This window comes from Protopterus annectens, chromosome 3.part1, assembly GCF_019279795.1.
Source record: "Protopterus annectens isolate FY-2018-M chromosome 3.part1, PAN1.0, whole genome shotgun sequence".
In the NCBI taxonomy this organism is placed as follows: domain Eukaryota; kingdom Metazoa; phylum Chordata; order Ceratodontiformes; family Protopteridae; genus Protopterus; species Protopterus annectens.
The window spans coordinates 1,573,639,605-1,573,665,145 of record NC_056732.1 but is presented as its reverse complement, the minus strand read 5'-3'; the positions used below and the strand labels follow the sequence as shown (position 1 = coordinate 1,573,665,145).

At 38.1% G+C, this 25,541-nt stretch overlaps 1 protein-coding gene across 1 annotated transcript in view; it reads left to right on the top strand.

The window, feature by feature from the left end:
- Window positions 1-25,541, top strand: part of LOC122797812 (synaptotagmin-1-like) — a 1,293,557-nt gene that overhangs the window by 872,103 nt on the left and 395,913 nt on the right. The window contains exon 3 of the mRNA XM_044066335.1: window positions 21,159-21,343. Within this exon, the coding sequence (XP_043922270.1) occupies window positions 21,159-21,343 (185 nt within the window). The remainder of the gene's footprint in view (window positions 1-21,158; window positions 21,344-25,541) is intronic.

The following is a 25,541-nucleotide window of genomic DNA, read 5'->3' as shown; positions in this document are numbered from 1 at the left end:
TAACGAATCCATACAGGATGCACACTAATAGGTCAAATTGATCAATTACTCTTCAAGTTAACCTCGCTCATCCACACTGCGGATCTTGAGGATCAGGATGAGGACAAGAAGCAAATGTTCACCACTTATATTGTAAAGGATTGTATTTAACCAGCTTATGATTAGGAATAGTGATAAATAGCACCTATGATTCAAAGTAAACCAGATAGTGGTCATGGCAAGAGATCAGTTAAATCCCCAAATTTGAGATTACCACATCTAGATTTAATATCTGATCAAATATATAACATTTTTATGAGCTGCAAAGGTAATAACCTGTATAAAATGAAATTTCTTCATAAAAAATATTAATCATTTTGCAATACCTATGAATTTATTGCCACTCCAGGTGCTGAAGTCACCCAAGACTAGCCCCTTCTAATAAGTCAACAATGAGCAGATTAGGAAAATAGTGAATTATTTTACAAAAAATAGTGGATGATAGCTGAGAACGAAACTACAGTTTGTTCCTGTTTCAATTGTGTAGTTGAAGGTAAAACTGGATGTAAAGCAAATTGCTTTTCTGCTTTTAATTTCATCATAACTGGATTACCCTGAAGAACCAGAGTTGTCAGACAATGGCCAAAACTATGACTCATCCAAGACACAGTTATGAATATGAAGTCAAAGACATAAAAGTACCCATTTTTTGGCACACCAATTAAGCCTTCCAACATAGTGCCCTGTATGGAAAAATGGACTATGGATCCCAGTTACTAGCCTGTGATGTTATGCAGGTTCCCTGGGTATCTTATAAAGTTAAGATTTTTCTAGTGCTCACAAAGATTTTGCTTGAGGTTAACACTTAACAGAAATCAAGAAACCCCATGTAAGTCCCCAACTGTTGGCCACCTATGTATCACCCCTGTTCTACACATCCTAATGATCTTCTGCTGATAACAGATATAACAATTATGATATAAATCCTGGATGGCAAAGAGAATGGAGCAAAGACCGGAGGTTCCTGTTGTTATGCACCATAAAGAGTCTATTTATAGCATTATTAAAAGAAGATATAAATATTCTAAGGTGTTTTAGGAGTTTAGATCAAAATTAGAGCTATCAATGAGCACAACGGATGAAATGGTACTAATTTACATCAAGTGTGATAACAGACATATCACCGTTAATGAGTCTGGTGTGAACAGAAGATGAAATTATATCAAAATGACATTTTAAGTCAGAAGAAACTAGGCAAGGTAATAGAGTTAGGCTAGGAAGTAAGTACAACTAATCAGATAGCATAGCTTTAGTAAGCAGTCCAAGTAATTGGCTAAAACAGCCCAGATAAATAAAAGCCAGTTTCAGATGTTTAGCAAGCTGATGATTAAAGCCAGTTTCAGATGTTTAGCGAACTGATGATTAAAGCCAGTTTCAGATGTTTAGCGAGCTGATGATTAAAGCCAGTTTCAGATGTTTAGCGAGCTGATGATTAAAGCCAGTTTCAGATGTTTAACGAGCTGATGATTAAAGCCAGTTTCAGATGTTTAGCGAGCTGATGATTAAAGCCAGTTTCAGATGTTTAGCGAGCTGATGATTAAAGCTAGTTTCAGATGTTTAGCGAGCTGATGATTAAAGCCAGTTTCAGATGTTTAGCGAGCTGATGATTAAAGCCAGTTTCAGATGTTTAGCGAGCTGATGATTAGGCACTGAAAATTAAGTGAGTAAAGCACTGAGATGCGATGTACTGTAGCTGGTTGTATCCAGGGGTCTAGTGGAAAACTGCCATTAAAGATAATAACCAAACCAACAAGATAAAGTCCTTTAGAAAGAATTTGCCAGTTGCAGCTATTCTACTCTCATCAAATGTTCTTTAAAATTAAATTAGCTCTGTCCCAATAATCAAACATAAAAGCAGGCATATTTTGTCAGGTAGTCAAGAAGTTGAAATGCATGAGACTGTACAGCAGCCATTGCCAAAGGTTAGGACCATGCTGTGCAAACTGAATGGATCTGAAACTGCCTGTAGGAAAACTTATAGGTTCATAGGTTCATAGGACTAAGGTAGCAACCACTAGGGTCCTTAAACATCTAGCAGTGCAACCAAATGTGACCCATAAATTTGATATATAGTAGGTGATTTAATGATTGCCTCTGTCCATCAGAGATATAAGAGCCAGACTGGGGTGAATTTCCAATTACCTATCCGTTGGTCCAAGTTGCACTTAAATAGGGATAGGGAGGAACTTCTCATGGATTGGTAACCTGTTCCGGAGAATGGGAATTCTCTGAGAAACATCTGTATCTCCAACATGTCCTGTTTATGTTGCAAACAAGGACACTGTGTTTGCTCCCTGTATTCTTTTTGTAATGGAATTTTATTGATGTGCTAGTTGCTGCATGCGTCTGGTCAGGTACATCCTAAAGGGAGCATTATACTTTATGCTGGTGAGGACTGAGTATAGTGGTATGATGACCTCTCTGTACCTAGATGCCAGGCCCTTGCTTATGAGTTGAGCAACATAGAAGGGTTTTCTTACTACCTTAGACATATGTTAGTCAAAGGCTAGGTTACTATCTACATGACTCTTAAGATTCCTGAGCAATTTGAAATCAGAGAAGTTATTTATAGAATAAAAGGTTTATTAAATTGTACTATGAAAGGTGTGGTATATTTGGCAACTTGTAAATGATGTACAGCATATTACATAGATAAGACAGAGAGAAATCTAAAAGATAGGATATATGAGTATCAGTATGCCATAAGGAAGGGCAATACCATGAATGCATTGGCCAAACACGTTTCTGATAATGAGGGTCACCACTTCCAGTATTTAGTAACTGAGCAGGTAATGCAAAACCTAAGGAGTTGTCCATGGTCCCTCCAATTAGATAACAAAGAATTAATGTGGCAAATTGTATTGAATGCTTATGCTTGGCCAGGCATTAACAAATTTAGTTCTAGTAACAGCATTTTGAAGATTAAGGCCCTTAGTAGATAGTGTTTAGATTGTTTGGGATGGATTAGCAAGTTATAGATAATTTATTTTGTGTTGTGCCATAGATGGCTATTAAAATGAACATTAGGGAACTTAAACCATCAACCTGATTTTTATAATATATAGCGATTTTTGAGTTTAAAATAATATTTAGGTAAGATTAGAATGTTGGAAGGATGTGTTACATTAAATATATTAAATACTTTTGATTTTTATTGTGAATTTAAAATAATGTAATATTCTTTTAATTCTTTTGAAACTGACATAATTTCCGGTCATTTGTGTAGGATGGCAGTTTATTTAAAAGCTGCTGTTTTTCTTCAAAGATCATCTGATGAAGTTTGGCATCTATCAAACAAAAACGCTAATGGACTGTGCTTTTTATTGAATTAAAGTGATTTGGTTTCATTAATAGTGCCGGTCGACATTGCTTTTGTTGTTTTTTATCAGTTTGTTTTGTTTTGGTTCCTTTTTTTTTAGTTAGTTTCTCAATACTGTTTTTCTGCTGTTTAAAACATTTTTTACTCTTTCTCACCTAGATTAGTTTAACTAGTAGCTGTAGCATAGTCCAAATACAGGTTTGCTGCATCTGGGTCTGTTTGTAGTGGCTGTTGTACTCTGACCACATTTTCCAAGCCATCTTAGATTGGAAGGGACCCTTCTGCACCTTTGTGAGAGAAGTGCACTGATTGGACCCTGTCTGGTGATGGGTGATTGTTCTAGGGCTTGGAGTAAGCACCCTCTTTGGTTCTTTTGAATTTATTAAAATGTTTTTTTTTTTTAATTTTTAGCATCTGGTATTTAAGCCCTGTGTTTGAGTGGTTTTCTGCTTGTCTGTACATCACACAGCACCTCACACTGCAGCACAATTGAGTGCCATAGCCGGACAGATAATTTTGACAATTTTTTTCATTAAGATACACCATCCAAAAACCCCGCCAGAAATACCCATCTGCAGAACATCTAGATCAGTCCTGAAAGTACCCCCTTTATAATAGTTCTTCAGACTTAGCAATATGGACAAGTGGAATATCCTTGTTTCTCCTTCCAGCCTTGCTGACTTGGGCCTCCTGAGGCAGTGTAGCAACTGCCTCATGTACACTGATAACGCTCTACTAATAACTGACTCTAGTACAGAGCATGATGGATATATCTACACCAAGAATCATAAATCCCTGCTCTCTTGCACTCAAAACAGTAACACTGAAGAGGTCGTCAAATCCCCCACCGCTACTGTTGCACATAGCACCATTACTCATATTATACATAGTATATATCCAGCACATAAATCAACATATGTGGAGGTTCCCTCAAAAACTTACTGAAACACCAGAGACCTCCAAAACAAAAAACTACTACAACTAACACAGTTCCCATAGCCCACAAGAGATACAGTAACATCAATGTCTCACCTTTCAAGCCCTTGAGGCATAACACTCAGAAAAACAAATTTTCTTGTAAATGGAGACTCCATAGTGAGATACACAGATATTCCACTCACCAGGTGAGATAATGAGAAAGTCATGGTCAGCCACCTGTCCTGTGCCAGGATTTATCAAATCATGCATGCACTCAGGTCTCTTGGCAGCAAGTACCATTATGATGCTGTCATAGCTCATGGAGTAAACAACCTGAGACGTACCTCACTAGACTATATGAAGAGAGATATGAGTGTGCTCTACAAGTATGTGTTTCAGGCAGGTATGTCTCTAGCCTTCAGCAGTATATTACCCTCACCTAGAATGATGCCAAAGTATAAACAAAAAAATGATCAATTTCAATAATCGGCTTAGTTTTTGTTGTTATTCAAAGGGGATCCAGTTTCTGTCAGCCTGGGATGACACAGTCGACAAACCTCACTGCTTTGCCAGAGACAGTTTAGACCTGGCACCACTAGGTGATTGGCTGCTGGCAAAGGCTCTTACCTTCCCCATAGTGCCTTTTTAAGCAAGGTCATAAAAACAAAATTGTCAACATGAAAATTGCCAACCATAACAAAATGAGTGTTATGCTGCTAAACACTAGGAGCTTTAACCAAAAACTGCACACCCTGGAAACACTTTTATCACTGAAGGATGTAGATGTTAGCAGTCACAGAAACCTGGTTCAAGACCTCAGAGAGTACCCCGGCCTTGGAAGGCTACAATGCCTTCCACACCTTCACACCGCAAAATGAAAATGTAAGAACTAAAGGAGGCGGTGTTTCTATCTATATTAGAGATAAATTCACCTCCTGACTAGTTAGACTGGACAACTCCATGGAGTTACGCCATGTTCAGAGTACTGTGGATAAGACCCACATTCAAGTTATAGCTAGTTATAGATCTCCCTCTTTGGATCATGATGCGTATGAGGCCTACAGGACCAAACTGGAGTCATTCCAAATATTGCCAAACACTCTCGTCATTGACTTTGTTGACGTAAATATCCTGGAATCAATTGTTCAAACCCCAACAAGAGGAACAAACATACTAGATCTGGTCCTCACTAACATGACAAACAGATATATCACCACAACTGTCGGACTAGTTAAATATGACCACAAATCAGTTGCCTTCAAACTGGCACCAGAACTCATAAAGGGTGAAGTCAGACTAAAGAAACTTCACCAAAGCAAATCATACCCTCCTAGGGGAAAGTATAAATGCATTCCAAGCCCCACCCCCAGCTGGAAGTTGAAATGACACCAAAGCTCACACTAAAGCCCTGTAAAATCAGTTGTGTAAGTGTACAGACATGGCTGTTGCAGAGAGAATCAAAGCCAGAGCCCCAAGTAAAAAAAGCCTGGTGGACATCCAGCATCAACAAACTTTACAACAAACTCAAAAAGTTGCTGTCTAAGGCAAGGCCCCAAGAATGGAAAAGCACTCTCCTCCACCTCAAGAGGCAAATAAGATAACATGTCAAATCCTATAAGGGTAACTTTGAGAAAAACTTAGCAATCACAGCCAATGATAATTATAAGGCCTTTTACAGCTACATACATAGTTTAAATGGTAGGACCCAAGCATGTGCCAAATTACTGACTAATGGTATCATACACACTGATCCCGCAGAGATAGAAAACCTGGTAGCGGACTGATTTGGTGAAAATTTCACTTCCTTATTCCCTCCAAACTTATCACAAACCTTTCCCCCAACTACTCCCCCACCCTACATATCCAAAGAGCAGATCATTAAAGCCCCTAGGGGATGAGATCTCATCCTAGGCGGTCTTCTAAACAAGCTAAAACATGAACTAAGATCACCATTAAGTACCCTATTCAATCATAGCCTAATCACTGGCTTTGTTCCTGCAGAATGGAGAACAGCAGCAGTTATTGCCCTCCACAAAGGTGGCTTAGCAACAGACCCAGGGAATTATAGACCCATATGTCTGACCAGCCTTATCTGTAAAGCCATGGAATGTATCATGATGGACCTCATAAATAAAGACACAAGTGACCTCTAAACCCTGGATCCAACCTAATTTGGCTTTGTCAAGAACAGATCCTCCTTGTTAAAGATGGTGGATTTCCTTGAAAATGTGACCAGTGTCATTGACAGGGGTAAATCTGTGCACACAGCATACCTCGGCTTGGAAAAGGCCTTTGCCACAATCTCACACACAGGCATTACCGATAAACTTACCAAACTGAATGTAAACCCCTTTGTTGTAAGATGATTTGCAAACTGGCTCACAAACCAGTCACACACTATCAAAGTGGGTGACTCCACATCAGCCAGCAGACCTGTTATGCTGTTACCAGCAGAGTGCACAAGGGTCAGTGCTGGGCCCCCTAATGTTTGGTATATACTTCTCAGAAGTTCAGGCCAAAACTAAGGGGCTGTAGCTGATCAAGTTTGCTGACGACTGCAAACTGGGTATAATTATTAAATCCCCAAAGCATGTCAGTAAACTTCAGGAGAGTCTTATGCAGACCAACAACTGTTGGCTTAGTCATGGTCTCAGACTGAATACAAAGAAATGTATCATCATTCCCTTCAGTAAAAACAATGCCCCTTCACACTATCAAATTAACAACAATACCCTATGTACCTACAAAGTGGTAAGAGATATGGGATCACAAGTAGATCTTCACCTTAACTTTGACCACCACGTGTCTACTGTAATAAGGAAGGCTTGCTACATAGCACACTTGATTAGCAAATGCATTGCCTGTAGAGCAAAGGAGGTTATAACCCTTATATACTCATCACATATCAGGTCCATAATTGAGTATAAAGCCTCTTTCAGCAAGTACCATACAAAGCACCTACAGCAATTGTAGAGACCTCAGAGGTTTCTAACTAAGAAGACCAAGGAACTCCAGCATATATTTTACACACACCAATTAAATTCCCTGTCACTATACTCAGTATCATATGGACTTCTTAGGGAAGACTTATTCTTGGCTTACAGAGCAATCTCCGACCCAAACCTAATGAATTTGCTGCACATCCGTAAATCAAATGGGACTAGAGCTGCCCGTTCCAGGGACCTAAATATGGCCTGTAACTTGAATAGGATGTGCTGGAGGGACAGATTTGTCCCCCAGTGATTGTTGCATCTTTGAAATAGGCTGCCAATTAATGAGAAGCAGAACACCTCTATGACACTGTTCAAAAGGAACCTGGACAAGTTGATGGGGCACCATAAATTCTTATCAGGGATAGCTCCCACAATACTCCTGGACATATGCACTCATTAATAAATACAATCCTGGGTACTGACTAGAGTATTTATTGTTTTACATTGCGATGAAATGGCTAGGCTTGAAATGACTCCTGGTCAATAGCCTAGAAACCTCCTATGACCTATGATCCTATTTAAAGGAGCTAGAAGGTTTAATACTGTTTTTACTTAATGCTCTACAATAGGGAAAATGGACTTCTCAGTATCAATTGCCATTGATGTTTGTCCAGTAGAAGAAAGGGAATACTTCAGACAGCTTTTGACCCTCAAGCTGTATAGAAAACAGTGAAAATAACACAAGACACATGAAACAAAAAATGCAAACAACACTTTAAAAACTCACTGTGATGTAGCTATGATGTAGAAATTCAACAGCAAAATGTGAACCACTCAAACAGCACATCAATATAAGTACTGCCTGTGATGATGTGAGGTATTGCCAGCTATGCCAGGAGAAGTAAGGCAGTGGATGTGTAACATCTGCCATTCCAGCTAGCTGGAATTTTGTAAAAAAATATATGTCAATTGTGTAGCAAACTGATTTGTACAGTTACTTGTGTTAAAAATGTACCAACAGTGTGTCTTGCTGGACAGAGGAAGAAATATACATATATAATTGTAACTGCTGAAATATATATATATATATATATATATATATATATATATATATATATATATATATATATATATATATATATATATATCAGCAGAGGATACTAGAAGAGACGACGTTAATCACAGTCCTGCTGCAGCTAACTTTGAAAAATGTTCTGAAATTAAATTACTGGGCCTAGGCCATAAAGATGTTATTTTACAGTTCTCAATGCAGTCAGAGACAAAAAGTCTGTACTAGAAAGCTGCCTACACTGTCTTTGGGGTGAACTAATTGCTACTCTGGAAGGGTGGAAGTTTGAAATTGTTTTACAATTTCCAGGCGTTGCAACAGATTTTAGCAAGGCTCTGTGTGTGTATTATTGACACATATGTGCTAAATCCTGACAGCTTCTAGCCAAGAGGGGTAGCCTGGGACACAGAAGTCAGATGACCAAATGTATGTGATGTCATTCTGTAATCTAGGCCAAAAATGATGTTTTAATACCAGAAGAGAGAGAAGTCTCAGAGCAGTCTGTTTTTGTAACCTGACAAGGAAGGATCCATCACCTACTTCATCTTGCCTTGCTCTGGTAAGTCAACCAGGAAATAATAATTATTTAGATCAGTCAGGAAAAGATAGTGAGACTAGTTATGTATTGTTTTTCTGTAACTGAGTGAAGCTGTCCACCTCTGTTATTTTTAATATTTCCTATGCTGAAACTCTGGTGTTTATTGTAAATAGATATTTAGTATTTTCATGTTCTTTTATTATTTATTATTAAATATATTTAAACTTTCATTCTGGCTGGTCCTTTAGAGAATATTTTAAACTTTGAGAGTGTTTATATTCATTTGGTGGCACTGCAGCCACTCCTGGAAGTCTTGCTGCTGTTTGGTCAACATTACAGTTTGTATTAATATTAATTTCACTCAGTATAATTGGGTACACTTGCAAAAGCCTTAGAGTAGCTGGCTTTGGAATGTCTGGTGGATGTGTAACTACCTTATAGTCTGGGCAAAAAGTGGGCATAGCTAGTAAATCTGTGCTGGCATTTCCAAGGTGTGTGTGTGTGTGTGTGTGTGTGTGTGTGTGTGTGTGTGTGTGTGTGTGTGTGTGTGTGTGTGTGTGTGTGTGTGTGCGTGTGTGCGTGTGTGTGCATGTGTGTGCGTGTGTGTGCGTGTGTGTGCGTGCATGAAAATCAAATCTCAAAGAGTGTGTGTGTCATCTGCTTGGAGAAGGGGCACAAAGCATTGGTTTTACAGAGACAGTGGTAGAGAACTTGGCTTGGACACTCAATTGAGGTCTCGACTCTATAGCTGTACCAGTGGGGAGTCTTACTCGGTATCAGGAGGAAGACAGATAGAGAAACCTAGACCCCAGACTGATTGTGTTCCCTGTGTGCTCTTAATAGAAATTGTGCTTGATGCTAAGAGCCGTATCTGGAAATACTGTGTGTATCCATTTTTGCTCCAAGTGAATATCCCTCTCCAGTGCCAGTGTTGAGGATTCAGGCTCCTTGATTACTGGCCCAGAGTGGGGACATCACAATGCCAACAATGTCTAAACATACACTCAGACACACACACACACACACACACACACACACACATATATATATATATATATATATATATATATATATATATATATATATGTATTGATAGATGTAGATATAGTACATCAATTTATAAACTTGGATTTTAATTTACAGATTGCATGCTGCAATAAATGATGAAAGAAGAACAGAGAAACTAGCAATAAAGAAATAAAAAATGACAAATACACAATACCATGCATCAGTAAAATAATATAAGTTCATTACATATATACATATATATATATATATATATATATATATATAGAGAGAGAGAGAGAGAGAGAGAGATGTCTTCATATGTCTGTATTAGTTTGGAAACTTGCATTTTAATTGGCAACTAGCAATGCATGAAACATATAGTATGTCATATGAAAGAGCACATAACTTTTTCCATTGGTCATCTGATTCTAAATAAGTAATGTTACGTGGAATAACACAGTACCTTCTTTTTGTAATTTCTAGTAATCTAACTAGGTGAGATGGTTTACTGACCCTTTTCAATCATGAACTGGGTATCTGAGGTACAAAAATGCACATATCAGCAGTGACATAATACTTACATTCAGCAAAATAGTGACAAAAAGATACACATAAGATAAATAAGTACATCAAAGATAAAGTTGCAGAAGCAGACTTCATGAGTGGTAAAGAAATAATAAAGTATCTTATACAAAGCAGAATGTAGTTCTGACAAAGTATACCAGATCAGAAATGACTGACTTTCCATTTAGAGAAGTATAATCCTTGGGCTATGTTAACTGAAAGTAACAGATAATGTCTAATTTGTAGACCCTTATTGAGGAGCATTATATTGATTTATCCTCCAGAAAGCATTATCATAAAGATTCATTGATCAAATGTTCATAAAGTACACTTTTCATAAAGTGCCTGTTTTTTTCTGCAGTCATTTGGGATATGATTTTAAAGAGGAGGGCTATATGGTTACAGAACCTCAGGGCAGCCATCAGCTCAATGAAATGTGCTATTTGCTTGTAGCACACTTTATTTATGAAAAAGAAAAATATCTTCATGCTTTGAGAGAGGTGATTTGCTAAAGAGGACTTTCAGTCACTTTTCCTTCTGTGCCAACATGTTCCTTGAAATTGATGTGAGTGAAATAACATTCTGCCAGCCCTTCTACATCTGGACAGCACTTCTCTAAGTAAGTTCAACTATCTTCCCCAATTAGTGAGGCAACATGGCTGTTTGAATCCATCCTACTCTTGCTATCATGTTGGCATTGTATTATACCTTTCCTACCACCTTGACCTTGCATGTGTTGAGCCCACAAGGTGTCTCCTCATAACATTTTCAGACTGAGGTTATCAGGCTTGATGGATGGCCCAGCCAGCATGTGCTCACTGGACCACATTACCCCTAGGTCTTCCACCCAGGGTGCCTCCATTAACCATTAACCCTTTTATGGACAGGATTTATAATCATTGTCAGAGCTATTTGTTTCATGTATTCTTTGCCTGGTCCTTCATTGTCCTATCTGTTTGGCTTATCAGGCGCTTAGACATTTAGAAGACATAGCTGTGGGATTCACTGTGGTGTACAGGCCCTTATCTCTTGACAAGCTATCTAATGGGAATAAAAAATGTGTAAAAGACTATAATTAAATAAGACAGGATGGAAGTATGGGATAATGGTGGCAGAACTCAAAGGAAACAAGCCTAGAGACTTATCTTCAGTTCTACTGAATCAGCAAATATTACGCAAATAAATTGCTACAACCATCTGTGTGATCCCCAGCAAAACTACCTCTTTCCTACCTTTGTTTGTAAGTAAAATAGCTTGAGTGGACATTCATTTTCCCTGAGAATATCTAATCCTCTTCTGAACCATTGCTCCTCATTAACACGTCTTTCCCTTTGCTAGTAACAATAAGAGTCATAAGTTTCTATAAGCAGTGAAAACCTGTTAAAATGTTGCAGGGCTTCTGGTGTCTGCCACATTTTCAATTTATATACAACATTTCTTTTGTGGTACAATTGTATTGCTTTATTTCAAGTGCAGTTATGTATTTCCTTCATTAAAAAGAAAGAACAGGTTCTGTTACCACAGCTGGGCAAAAACTTAAAGCTGGTACTAAAGTTCACGGTGCCTAAATAATATATTGAAAGGCCATTAGAGTAGAAGCATTTGTGCTTGAGAACTTAAGCAAAATGCTAATAATCTGTTCAGTTAATGGGTATGCAGAAAAGTTAGGGTATTCTAACCTTCTCAGCAGTAACAGTGATTAACTAATTTATAATCCTATGTACATATTGAGAAGAAAGACAAATATAAAGTGAAGATATGGAATGCAATGCAGAACATTACAAAATATGTAATTAAGACAGGTCAGTGAGTCCTTAGTGCTTCAAATTACAGTCACTTTACTTAACAGGTTGGTATATTAAAATTAAGCATTTTTAACAAAAGTTAGCAGCTTCAGAATTAAAAAAAAAAAAAAGAAAAGAAAAAAGCTCTTGTCGATAAAAACATGGACTTGAAGTGCTGTTCGATTTTCCACAAAACACTGCCATAATTACCCCTTTTCAGTCGCAGGGCCTACTGCTGCTTCTTCTGTTCATTATTTCCACTCCATTTAGCTACTTGGAATAAATAATCCTGTTCTGTTTTTCCTGCCTATTTTCCCTTTTATATTTTCTAACGTCAAAGTGTCAAATTTAATTCACCTTTTTTTTCTTTTCTCCTTTGTAATTGTGGAAATGCCTTTTATGAGAGCAGTTGACTAAATGTGGTGCCATTCTGAATTGCTGAGAAAATTACAAGGACCCAAATAACAGCCATCATTAAGGTTTTGCGGATCTTGATTGCAAGGCTTCTCTACATCATTGAATCAAGTGACATGAAGACAGTCAAAATAGTAGCTTTTCTCAGGCTGCAGTTCTCAACATGCTGTTTTACAAGTGTCCAGATTTTCTTCATTGTATCCAGTACTATAGAATAAATGAATAAATAAGGAATCTATCAAATTGCTACTTATCTCTCAGAACATTTAGACATGTAACTGGATATGCAAAGCACAAAGTAGTAAGTAAATTAGCTGTCAATTAATGTATAATACTCAGTTGATTTCAGTGCATTTCACATAGTAAACAGAAATGTAAGAAATCTTAATAAAGCTACACAGGCAGAACTATGTTTGTATTCACAAATGCACACAGATAATGTGGCACAAGGTTTTATGTTGCAGTTCCAAACAGTTTAATAATATGATAAGCTATTGTGTACAAGTCAGGGCTAGACATTTTAAGAAATATGAAAGACAAAGGTGGGGATTTAATAAACTCCATGTAGGAATAGTATAAGTCCTACACAGAGGGTACCATGAGCATGTCTGTATCTCCCCCTCGGCTGCATGCTTTGCATATTAATGAAGGCACACTGCTGAGGGAGAGCCATGTAACATGGTTACTGATTCAGTGTGGGGGGGCTGTTACAGTGTCCGGAGATGATTAACACACCCCATGCACTGAAATATAAAAGTTAAATATTTCATTTTCATTTATTTTATTTATTTATTTTTTTGTTTGCACGGCGCAGTGCTTAGTAATGAATATGTGCCAGACATCTAAAAATAGAAACCAGATATTTTTAATTTTAACATAAAGGTGATGTTTAAACATAGTTGAGTGTGTTTGCGTGGTACAGCGCCATGCTTAGCAGTGCTTAAATGTAGCTGAGAGCTATATAGAAATGTATAGCAGTACTCATCATATCCATGTAGCTAAATGGTTAGAGTTATGGCCCTGTGTGCAGTAGGTACATAGTTCAAATATACAGACTGGCTATTCAGTTTTACATCTAATAGCAAAGTGTTATAAATTCATTTTTATTTTATTGATGTACGTAATGACATATGTTAACCGAGTTAGTCCAGCTGGGCCAGAAGCCCATTATCAGTGAAGGCCCGAGGACAAAAGATCCAGTTACACACAAGTCTAAATACTTCAAATACACACTCCAAGATAAAGAAATCAAAATACCTAAGTTCAGGAAATACAGAAGTGCAATACATATACATAATAATAAAGTAGTAGTAAGGATTGGACACTCTAAATTGGCCCTAGGCGTGAGTGTGTGTGTGTTTGTGCCTTCTGTGGAAGGTTGGGTGCCGGACTGGCAACTCAAAACTATAAAACTCCACTGCCGATCATGAGCAGACAAGGTGATCCAATGTGGCGACCCCTAACTGGGAAAAGCAGAAAGAAGAAGAAGAATGAAAAAATTATTTAATTTTAGTTTCCTTTTTTTTAAATGTGGTTTGCCCTTAGCTAAGCTCTGCTAAGCACTACTAAGCCAAGCCAAGCAGTGCCTAAATAGGACCCATTTTAGCAGTACTTAGCAAAACGCAGCTCCACTTAGCTGGTTTGGGCACTGCTAAGCAATCCCTGTTTTAGCAGTCCTCAGCTCAGCTAAGCTGGTTTGCACACTGCTAAGCATTGCTAAGCATTGCCAGTTTCAGGTTTGCACGATGCTAAGTGTGGCGCCGCCTTTTTAAAAATGGCCCAATGGTGGCAAAGGGTGGGAAAAAGCCTTAATTTAAGTGCAACATATTGAATACAGCCAGTATCTGTTGGAGTCTGATCTTGGCAGAGACTATGGTAGGAGTTGGAGAGGGTGTGCACTTCTGGGTGCAGCAGTGGGGCATTTGGAGTCCAGGGTCATGGTTGGACTCCTTCTGAAAGACCATGACATCTGACTGCTGTGGGATCAGTACCAGGGGTCAGAATACAAATCAGAGGCCTGGGACTGGCTGGCATGGGTGCATCACCATTATGATGATCTGAAGCATAGGAAGGGGGATCTCTTAGACACATGGATCCAAGATGCTTAAGCTGACAATGCCCCACAAGTTTGCAAGTATTGTAAGCATTGTTTTACCAAATTCTAGTATGAATATGTGATAGACAGGTACGCATGATGGTGTTTTTCTATCCCCACAGCTGCAGAGAAGAAAGCTCACAATCTGGAGGCCCATGCAGGACACCTGGTCAGGTTGCTCTGTGAGTGTGATGTGTACAGATATATCTTGTAATTTATAGTAATATAAATAAAAAAGAGTACAGTAGTAACTGCCGGTAGGTATATTCTGTTTTGAGTATATTGCAATGAATGTGGTCATAGACCTGGACTAATATAAGTGAGTAATGCCAGGTACAGTTCAATACAGATGAATGCATGAAACCTGCTAATGTTAAGGAAAGAACATTACAACTGCATTAATAATGTTAAAGAAATAAAAGTTTATATGTATTAATTAATAATGTTAAAGTAATAAAGTAAACTGCATTCATAATGTTCAGGACAAATTCAACTGCATTCATAATTGTAAGGAAACAATGTTCAACCACAGTCACACTGTTAAGGAAATAAAGATTTCAACTGCATTCAAAATTGTTAAGGAAGCAAAGTTACTACTGCATAAATTGTGGAATGACAGCTGTTTTGCAACACCTGCATTATCTAAAGTGTTCATCAATAAAGACTGTTAAATGTATACAATCAATGTTTCATGTCACCCCTAATAAAGCTGTCTTGTAGAATGTGTGTGTATTTGGGGCTGTTGGTCAAGAAATTGAGGATTACAAGTGCTGTGAAGTAAATATTGGAATAATACCATGAAGTGACTGAAGATTAACTGATAAAAAACTGTTGTGCTAAAGTGTAGCTGTAGAGCTGTACTGCAACATATAATGCATTATAATATTTGTTCTGCACTAAGATCTGAACATAGAATAGTAATAGCTTAGGTATAATAGTGTGTTTATCTCAGGATTGCCTTGTGTTGACCACTGCATTTCAGCTATATGCATTCCTGAACATAGTTACGCTGCTGCAGGCAAGTATGAAACTTTAATGGTTATAGACTGCAAATATATCATCTGCAACTGTATATGGGTCAGTTAGGCAACCCAGCACTCTGATATGGTCACACATATTCCCATACACTAGGGGCTAAATGTGTACACCACAATTTCAAGTATTCCAAGTATTAATGCACAGTTCACCTACTATCTCTGTCATGCATGTTGTGATTTATCTCAATAGCACTGTCACACTACATCGGTGCACATTACACCTTGGTAGTCAGATATGTTCCCCTGATATGTAATAGTTCCCTGTAGTTGTGTACCTGTATGTGTTACAGCTTGGCCCATACTACCCCTTGTGGACAGCTTGAGAGGTATGTAGGTGCTACAGAAGCTACAGGGCACATGTATACATAAATTAAGGCCATACCTGTAGACTATATTACAGTTCTGTTACAAACAATATAGCTTATATAGGTTCATAGGTTCATAGGATGATGCTAGGCTATTGGCCTGGAGATATTTATAAACCTAGCCAAGAATTTTACCCATGTTCCCACAAAGTCCAAAAGGTTAATATATTTACAATCACTTTATTGTAACTCATTGTATATGCTGAAGTGGGTCTACAGCACTATTAGGTCACCCCTTACATTTAAATTAATCTCCCTAAACCTTTTACACTATTTGGCTAATTTCCAGTAGATTATGCCAAGTGATTTCTGGTGGCCACAAACCAAGGACTTCCTCCACTAGCATAAAAATTGGGGTAAACATACCATAAAATATAGATTCGAAGCTTTAAAGAATGCATTTCTAACCCCTAAAAAGCCAAAGAAAAAACAAACAGTTTATTGTAAAACCCTATTCTACTTACCTTACAATCCCAGACTCGAAGAAACCTTGTGGTCGGTTTAAGCCCTGCTGCGCTCACCCTCACTGCTCTCCGGCTCGCTCTGCACCCCTCCCTGCCCCCAATTCTCACCCACCTCCAGTAGTGCTAAATTTATAGCAAGAAAACCACACCCCTCATTTCAGAACCAAACAGCTTTAGCTAACTCATTAATTCCACTGCCCCTTCTTCCACTAACTTTTCTTATCTCAGGGCCTGAACACTCGTCTCCTTCTCAGTCTGGGCTTGTTGTCAGCATCAGCACTGCCCTCAGCCTCTAGCGCATACAGATGTAGTAGAGCAGCAGCAACCCCTACCATCCTATCAGTTAAAATTCCCAAGTGTGTACTCCAATGGTGCAGAGTATGTGGGAAAAATCAGATTGTAGGGTGTAAGCATATTTTATAGTGGTGTGCTGTGTGATTGGCTCACTATGATGTATTCCACCTGACAGGTATATCATTGGGGGTTTGAATGGGCCAGGGCTTATCAGTCATTTCTACTTGATTGGCTTCCCCTAGCTATTTCCTTTTTTTTTTTTTTTAATTCTTTCACTGCTAAGCACTGAAGAGTGGCAGAGAAACCCATGGCTCTAGTATAAACAGTGCTCAGCAGTTTGGACTCTCCCCCATGCTCAGGCATGCTCAGGTTTTCTTCAGTCAGCTAAAACATGTGCCATGGGACTAAACACAGCTCAGCAGCATCGGACACACACCCCTACTTAGCTGTGCTTGCTGAGCAGAAATGGGCCCCGCTGAGTTACAAACCGCTTAAACATACCATGACACACTCCTTTTTGATGTCAGCTACCCCTTCTTCTACTACCTGCATGGTTCTAGCCCTACCACATGTTGTATCTGCGGACACAGTGGCCCTTTTTGGTATTCAGTAACCCCAGCTCATTTGCATACACCTAATTGAATATACCCTGGATACTTCAGTACTCCAGGGCCTGTCTCCTTAGCAGCCACTGCAATCTACCATTGTATACTCTGCATACAGAGCACTATCATGCATTATTTTTGCAAATGTCTTATTTTTGTTTTTTCAATTATTTTTGTTTTTTGCATAACGGCAAGTTTGTGCGTTGCTGCTCGCCACGCAAACATAATATAGCTATTAAAAAAATTTTAATATTTTTTATTTATGTGCTTTGCTTTTTGGACTCACTGGCCATAGTTTTGGCCATCTGCATGCCTACAGTGCAGGATCCAACCTTCTTTTTGGCCATCAATAGCCCCTATTTAAAATTTACATTCCGGTACGCAGTTTCTTTCTGTGTACATTTCTGACACCAGCACGGCACCTACATAGGTGCCTTTCTGCTTCTTGGATCTCAAATCAACCTCATTTGCCTGGATTTCACCAGCTTATGAGGTGATTTGCATTCCATGGACACTTCTGTGTCCACACGCTTGTACACACCCCTCTGCTCTGTTTACTGGATTGCTCACCGGCCATTTTCCATGTTGGGGCCACGCCACTATGCCTATACGGCAAATTGCTCTGTGTAGGCTTTATTGAATTCCGCCTAAAGGCTTTTGTAGTGAATTATGTCACTTACAGTTGTATTCTTCAATATTAGCAGGAAAGTCAGTGCATTAAATCCTTTAGAATACCTGGAAGACATTATGGGAAGAAATGCACGTTCATAATATTTAATCAATGAATGTACATGCTTCATATCCACTAGCTGTATTATATTTAAGAAAATAAACGACAGTCTTGTCAACTGCATTCTATACTTACTTTCATTAAATTGAATAGAAATAGTTGGCTCCGAGAGTTAAGGCTGTAAGCTGTAATTACAGTGGCGGATGGTTTGATTGCAGCAGCCTTTGCTTGCCTACTGTGTGATCTTGAGCAAGTCTCTTAACCAGACAGTGACTGGGAGCAACTAGAATCTGGACTAGATTCTTCAATGGTCTCCTGGACTGCAAACCTAGCTAATACCTATGAAGTTGCTTTGTTTTTCATTCTGCGGTTCTGTTAAAGAAAATTGGCAGCTGTCTTGAAGCTCAAAAGCTTTATATGTTTTTGCCTAAAGCTAGTGAATGCAGAGATAATTGTACCTTTGAGTTTCTTGTAGTATCAAGACAATGTAAGATGTGGAAAATCAAGAATATGCAAGGATATTTGTGAATATATATTTGGATTTTGTATACTAATGGAATTTAATGAAGGATTATTTTCCAAAGGGTTTATGTGGATTCGTCGAAGATAGTTTTGGTGAATGCAAAAAATGCAAAAGCAGTTTTCCAAAAGCACCTTCAAAGAACATTTAAAGATTTTTTTGTTTGCACCTCTCATACTTGCTAGAATTATTTATACCAACTCCAAAGTCACACAACAGTGGCGAAAAAGGCAATGTCCACTATCGACAATAATGGCCTTTAATTTCTTTGCTTTTGCTGAAATTACCTTTAATGAGATGGCATGTTCCCTTTTCCAAAATTAATATTTCTAAAGCATTTTTATTTCTATTCTCATTTCAACAAATGGGATGCTTCTGCAAATTGACCATCTTTCTTACTCAGTCCTGTATTTTTCTACAGGTAAGAAAGTTACCTAATAAGTGGCTTTCTGCTTTAGCAGTAACTCACATCCAGTTGTGAATAATGCCGGATTTACCCATGGCTGGTGTGGTCTAATATCGAGGGTGGTGGCCCAGTACTCATACAAATCCAGCTTTGTGTAAATCCAGCATCACTGACAACTAAATGTAAATTATTGCTGTTGTACAATGACATTATTTAAGAAAGAAATGTTTTAGCTTTTTAAAATTTAACTCTATGACTGGACTATAGTCATCTTCCATCTCCTGTCTCTTTTATAAGATATGGAATTGATGCACTGCATATGCATATAGCATGTTCATGCCAATATCTATATTGTACATCAGCCTGGTTGTAGTATTGTACCACTTTTTTTCTTTTAAGTGATGAGGAGGCTGCATGTCTACAGTACTTTATTCATGTGTTGCTGTTATCATGTGATTTTTTTAGAGGGACATGGCAGCTTTAGCATTTAATTTTACCAATTACATCCGCTGGGATTTGATTTTCTTTCTGACTGTTCTTTTTACATCGGCAATGCTTGATTTACAGTAGACTTGTTGGTTGCTGTGTCCTATAAGTGTTTACTTTTCTAAATGTTAATTGGGGTCCATTGTATAACACTGGAGTAACTCACATTCAGGTGTGGGTACTGATGGATTCACTCCTAATTGTGGTGTGCCATCAATTTATTTTTAGCAAAAAAGCTAAGTTCTTGTTTCTAAGCATACTTTTTTGCACTATTGATGCTTGATTTACAATGGATATGCTGATTGCAGTGTCTAATCATTGTATTCATTTCTAAATGATAATTAGAGTTCAGAGTATGATAAATATGTACTCACTGCAGCAGAATAGAAAGTTGACCAGTAGCCCCACCTCCAGTTCTCTCAAAATTTGGCTATCGACAAAGTGACTGCAGTTTGTTGCAGTGCAATAGCTTCTGAAAGTTCAAGTGACATGTTTTTGTCTGCCTGGCTCTAATTAAAAGCAAGAGAGAGATGGTGCTCATGATACCATACAATGATGGAAAATGTGTATGTGCTACGAGCTACTTCATTTAATAGGGGGACCTCTCTAAAATTCAGTGGGCATGAAGGGATGGAAAGAGTTGTGTTGCCATTCAATTAATTTATGAAATATGAATAATACTGGCAAATAGACTGTTGAGAGAGGTTGTTTTCATTGACAGTGCATCAGATGATATATTTTATTTGAAGACGAAATCTTCAGATATGTTACTAACTAAACTAGTAATTGATGTATACTTGTTTCAAACACTAAGGAGGTTAGGGTTGTGTGCATTGTGACAAAGGTCACTGTAATGGGGAGATGGCATTTTTTTCTCAATATGAACTGACTTCAGGGCTGCTAATACAATTTGGGAGACTATGGGATACAATTCCCCTATATGGGGTGTGGGAGACTCTTTACACTTCTCACAGAAAATAATATTTCTGGGATTTGATGGCCACTGTCAGATTTTTGCCATTTGCCAATTTTGGTAAAATATTTTTTGTTGAGTCATCTTCTTGGTGAGGATCCCTAATCCCTGAAATGACTATCAAGTTTCCTTCTTGGCTACCCTTTTGACTAGTTCATTCTTCCCTGGGGCAACAGCCCACTGGATTATTCATTCCTTTGCCAAAATATTTGGAGATTTTACTGATTGTGTACCTGACTTTCACCCCAGGTGAGTTCACTATTGGCGATTCAGAGTTCTCTCAACTATCCCTTACCCCTTAATGTTACCCTTGTTATTAGAAAACAGATGGGAGGCAAAGTTAACTCTAATTAATGGTCATAAGGAGACTATGAGATATGTATCACCAATATTACTACAAAATGCTTCGTAGTAGAAAATGCAATGGAACATATTTTGTTATGTAATATGAAACATATATGACATGGAATGATACCACTGTTGTTTTAAGTCCTCATACTCAAAATTATTTGACCTACACCCACTGTTTCCTGTTTTCATCCGACTAGAAAACAAAGTGATTTATCTTTTCTCCTTCTTTCTTCTGGTATCCTTTAGTGCCACAATGGGCCATTATCGCCATAGCTATTGTTGCAATCATCTTGGTACTGACTTGCTGCTTCTGTGTCTGCAAGAAATGTTTGTTCAAGAAGAAGAACAAGAAGAAAGGAAAGGAAAAGGGAGGAAAGAATGCCATAAACATGAAGGATGTGAAGGATCTGGGGAGGACAATGCAAGATCAGGTAATGTAGAAAACCAGCTACGTCAACAATTGGTTGTCTTATTAGTCTGTAGGCTCATTGGCAGTAGAATATTTAGTATACTGCTGCCAAGCAATAGTTATACCCTGTAAATAAGGTGGCCCCACCCAGATTTTACCTGTAAAGGATCTTTTGATACTTGGAAAAGTTAATAACTAAAAAAACTATCTATTAGTTAATGTTATTTGGAAGACAGTAACTCAGAAGTGACCTTCATGAAGTCATGTTTATGACCTCAACCTTTAAATATGTTTTCTGGAAAAAGTAACCCATCACTCAAGATGACCTATCAACTCACACTGAAAATGCTGTTTGTAGACCTCTGCCCCCATATTACTTCACTCATCCACCTTGAAGGGGTTGCACTGTTGTCCCCCTGCTCTGCAAACTGATTTACCTGCTCTGCAGTTTACAAAACTAACAGAAAGTGATAAGTCATGTCAAGACCCAGCATAGAAGAGTAGATCTGTTCTAATGATATAAGATGCAGGGACTGTCCCCCTAAGGTAGTGTTTGTGTACTCCTTTTCAATGTAGGGTTATACCTAGCAAATGCCATATTATGGGATTCCCCAAAAAATTAGACTTAGTTTGCACAACAGGTAACTCTTCGTAGAATTATTGTTAAATTGATGTTATTATTAAACAAAATATCCAATGTTTTCCTTTACTTTCATTTATTTTCGTTATGTGCTTGTTTTTTGAAGAATTCACTATTAAAACATTAACTTTTGTAAAAATAAATATATTTTATATTAGTTTTTAATCAGAGGGAAGAATAACTTATGTGTTTTACCTGCTAATTGTGGAATGTATGTTGGCAACATGAGCCACATGAGTTAGTTATAAGACTAAGGTTTTGTACACCAGATGATACACATCCCACCTGTAGTTATTTTGCAACTCACAAAGAAAGCAAAGCAGAGGGCATAAATTAATAAAATTATTTTATGTTTATTATGCTGTGCTTTATCAAAGCATATGTTCCACCAAATATTATTAGTATTTGCAGTGTATTAATTCTTAATAAGATCAAAACCACACAGTGTTCCTGTATATGAATAGTACAGCGTCTGCATTATATCGCTAACAGGTCATTATTTTTGTGTGATGCTTTGGTTATTATTCACAATAACTAAAATAATTCAAATATAATAGCTTAACTTTTATGAATTATTTTCATTTGATACCCCTAATGAATGGATGTTCTTAGCTTTCACAAGGCCTTATAACTGAACTGTGAAAGAAGGATTTGTGCTGACACCTTCACAAAGCTGTGCCAAAATTAGTCAGGTTTCACTGTGCGACCTTTACTGTACTCACAGTTATCACTGCCACAGTTATTAATAGTAAGTATTTCATATAGTTCTGTATTGAAGCTCTACAGATATGCTTCATAACAACAAAGATCAACTATACCTGTAATAGATAAAGAGGAAAGAAGCACATATTTTAAACAGTTGCTATTTCTAGCTTTTTTTTTACATACTATTTTTCATTTTGCTCATTTAAAAGTTATGTCAGATGTATGGAACAGCTGGGAGCCTGGCAGGTGGTGTATATGCCCTGCATTTGCATTGTCAAAACTGTGAGCTCACTAATGGGCATATGGTAGGCTGATGACCTGGCAGCCATTGAATGGGAGTTCCTAAGCAGCAGGGTGGTAGCAACCAATAAAAACACAGTGCTAAAATTGCTCAGGGGCCTACGCCAAGCTTTGTTACCTAAAATATAATATGCAGTTTTGCATATTTTTTCCAAATGTAATGCAAAAATAAAATGTAATTAACCCAGTTACTTAAAAACTGGGTTTGTTTTAGTAACTGTCCACATTATTTACAGCATTAAAAATGCATTTTGTTTCCTGAACAGAATTACTAGAAAAGCAAAATAAATCCATACACTACGTACTAAAATACTATAATAAAGCCAAAAGCAAGATAAATAATTTTGTCCACTAAACAAAATAGCTGATGACACATGGACTGTTCGGGGATAAAATGTATATAAAGAATTAGCTAGCTATTTATTTATCTAGTGATTTATGACCTGGAGAGATACAGTAACTAGTTACCAATTATGTTAGTGAACAGGTTATATGGAATGTAGAAGTGATTACTCCTTAATGGTGCTTAACATCTTCAGTAATTATCAAAGTGGTATGTTTGTTTCCATGTCTACATCTCCAAATGATATGCAGAAGGGAAATGTTCACATCTCATCCAGATAATGTGTCCCTACCACTCCATTCCCCTGGTGCAGCATTGTTGCATACTAATATCCAGGGAATCACAGGCATTTTATACACAAGTATGAGTCTACACCTTTCAGACTGTTTAAGTGAAGACTGAGCTAAGGTGATGCTTCTATAGATGCTGTATAGATACATTTTAGTCTGGCTTGGTCTCGCAGACGTAGTAAGTTATCTTCCCATACAACATGGCCATAATTTTCAAATGACATTTGCTTCTTTACACTAAAGTTCTTCTAAAGTATGGCTACATCTCTACACTCTCTCTTCATCTCTACACTCTCTCATTTTTTTGGAAACCAGCTTTCTATCTTCATATTTAATAGTTGTCAAATTTAGCTATGGGATCTACAGCCATGTAAAACCAATATATATCTTTGGGTTTAAGCAACTCAAATTGATCTATTTCATATGCCATACTAGTTGTAGCTGTTTCTGTTCCTGTGTTCATCTGTTTTATTTATTTGTATTTGTTAAACAGGGTAGTGCACTTATTGATACTGACCAAATCCAGGCTCAGTCCAGGTGAAATACAGAACATTTTACAAAAAATACAAAAACGTAAGCAATAACAGAATAGCTCAGACTAATTACATAGAAACATGTCTATATACATTCTAGTGAACAGGCACAATGCAATGTACAAACAGGCAGAGCATAATATGCAATATATACATTAGTTTCTAAAGAGGGGAGAAGAGACTTGGAGAGGAGAAAAGTTAGATTGTACATCCTGCGATGAAGCACGGGCATTTGGCTTGGATGAAGTGCCTTTTTAGTTGCATTCTGAATTTGGAGAAAATACTGATTTCCTTAATGTCACTGGGGAGAGCTTGCCAAAGAGCAGGTGCCTAAGAGGGGAAAGCATGTATAGTGCTGTGGAGCTTGGTTCTAGGGGTAATGAGAGTTGGTGTGACAGAGTATGTGCAGTGCTGTGGAGCTTGGTTCTAGGGGTAATGAGAGCTGGTGTGATAGAGCATGTGCAGTGCTGTGGAGCTTGGTTCTAAGGGTAATGAGAGTTGGTGTGATAGAGCATGTGCAGTGCTGTGGAGCCTGGTTCTAAGGGTAATGAGAGTTGGTGCGATAGAGCATGTGCAGTGCTGTGGAGCTTGGTTCTAGGGGTAATGAGAGTTGGTGTGACAGAGTATGTGCAGTGCTGTGGAGCTTGGTTCTAGGGGTAATGAGAGTTGGTGTGACAGAGCATGTGCAGTGCTATGGAGTTTGGTTCTAGGGGAAATGAGAGTTGGTGTGACAGAGCATGTGCAGTGCTGTGGAGTTTGGTTCTAGGGGTAATGAGAGTTGGTGTGATAGAGCATGTGCAGTGCTGTGGAGTTTGGTTCTAGGAGAAATGAGAGTTGGTGTGACAGAGCATGTGCAGTGCTGTGGAGCTTGGTTCTAGGGGTAATGAGAGTTGGTGTGATAGAGCATGTGCAGTGCTGTGGAGCTTGGTTCTAGGAGTAATGAGAGTTGGTGTGACAGAGCATGTGCAGTGCTGTGGAGCTTGGTTCTAGGGGTAATGAGAGTTGGTGTGACAGAGCATGTGCAGTGCTGTGGAGCTTGATTCTAAGGGTAATGAGAGTTGATGTGGCTTGTGAGTAGAGCCTTGGGTTGTAGTAGAAGGTTTTTCAGGAAGTGTAGGTCTAAGGGGAGTAAATGTGTGTAGTTGGAGCAGTTTTTAGACCTGGAATCCTAAAAGCACATTAGATCTTTGTTTTATGGATTATCATGCCTTATATGCTGTCTGATACATCAATGTGGCAAGAACTTCAGCGTGTAGTTTAGATTTTTTTCCATCTGCATGAATAGTATTGACCACCTCTTAATTTTGCCTTCAGTCCATTCATTCATCCTGCTGGGGTGAGAGCCAGTCTGATTCTTTCCCTAATGAGAGCATGAGACCATTGGCACATTCATTACAACACTGTGGTAA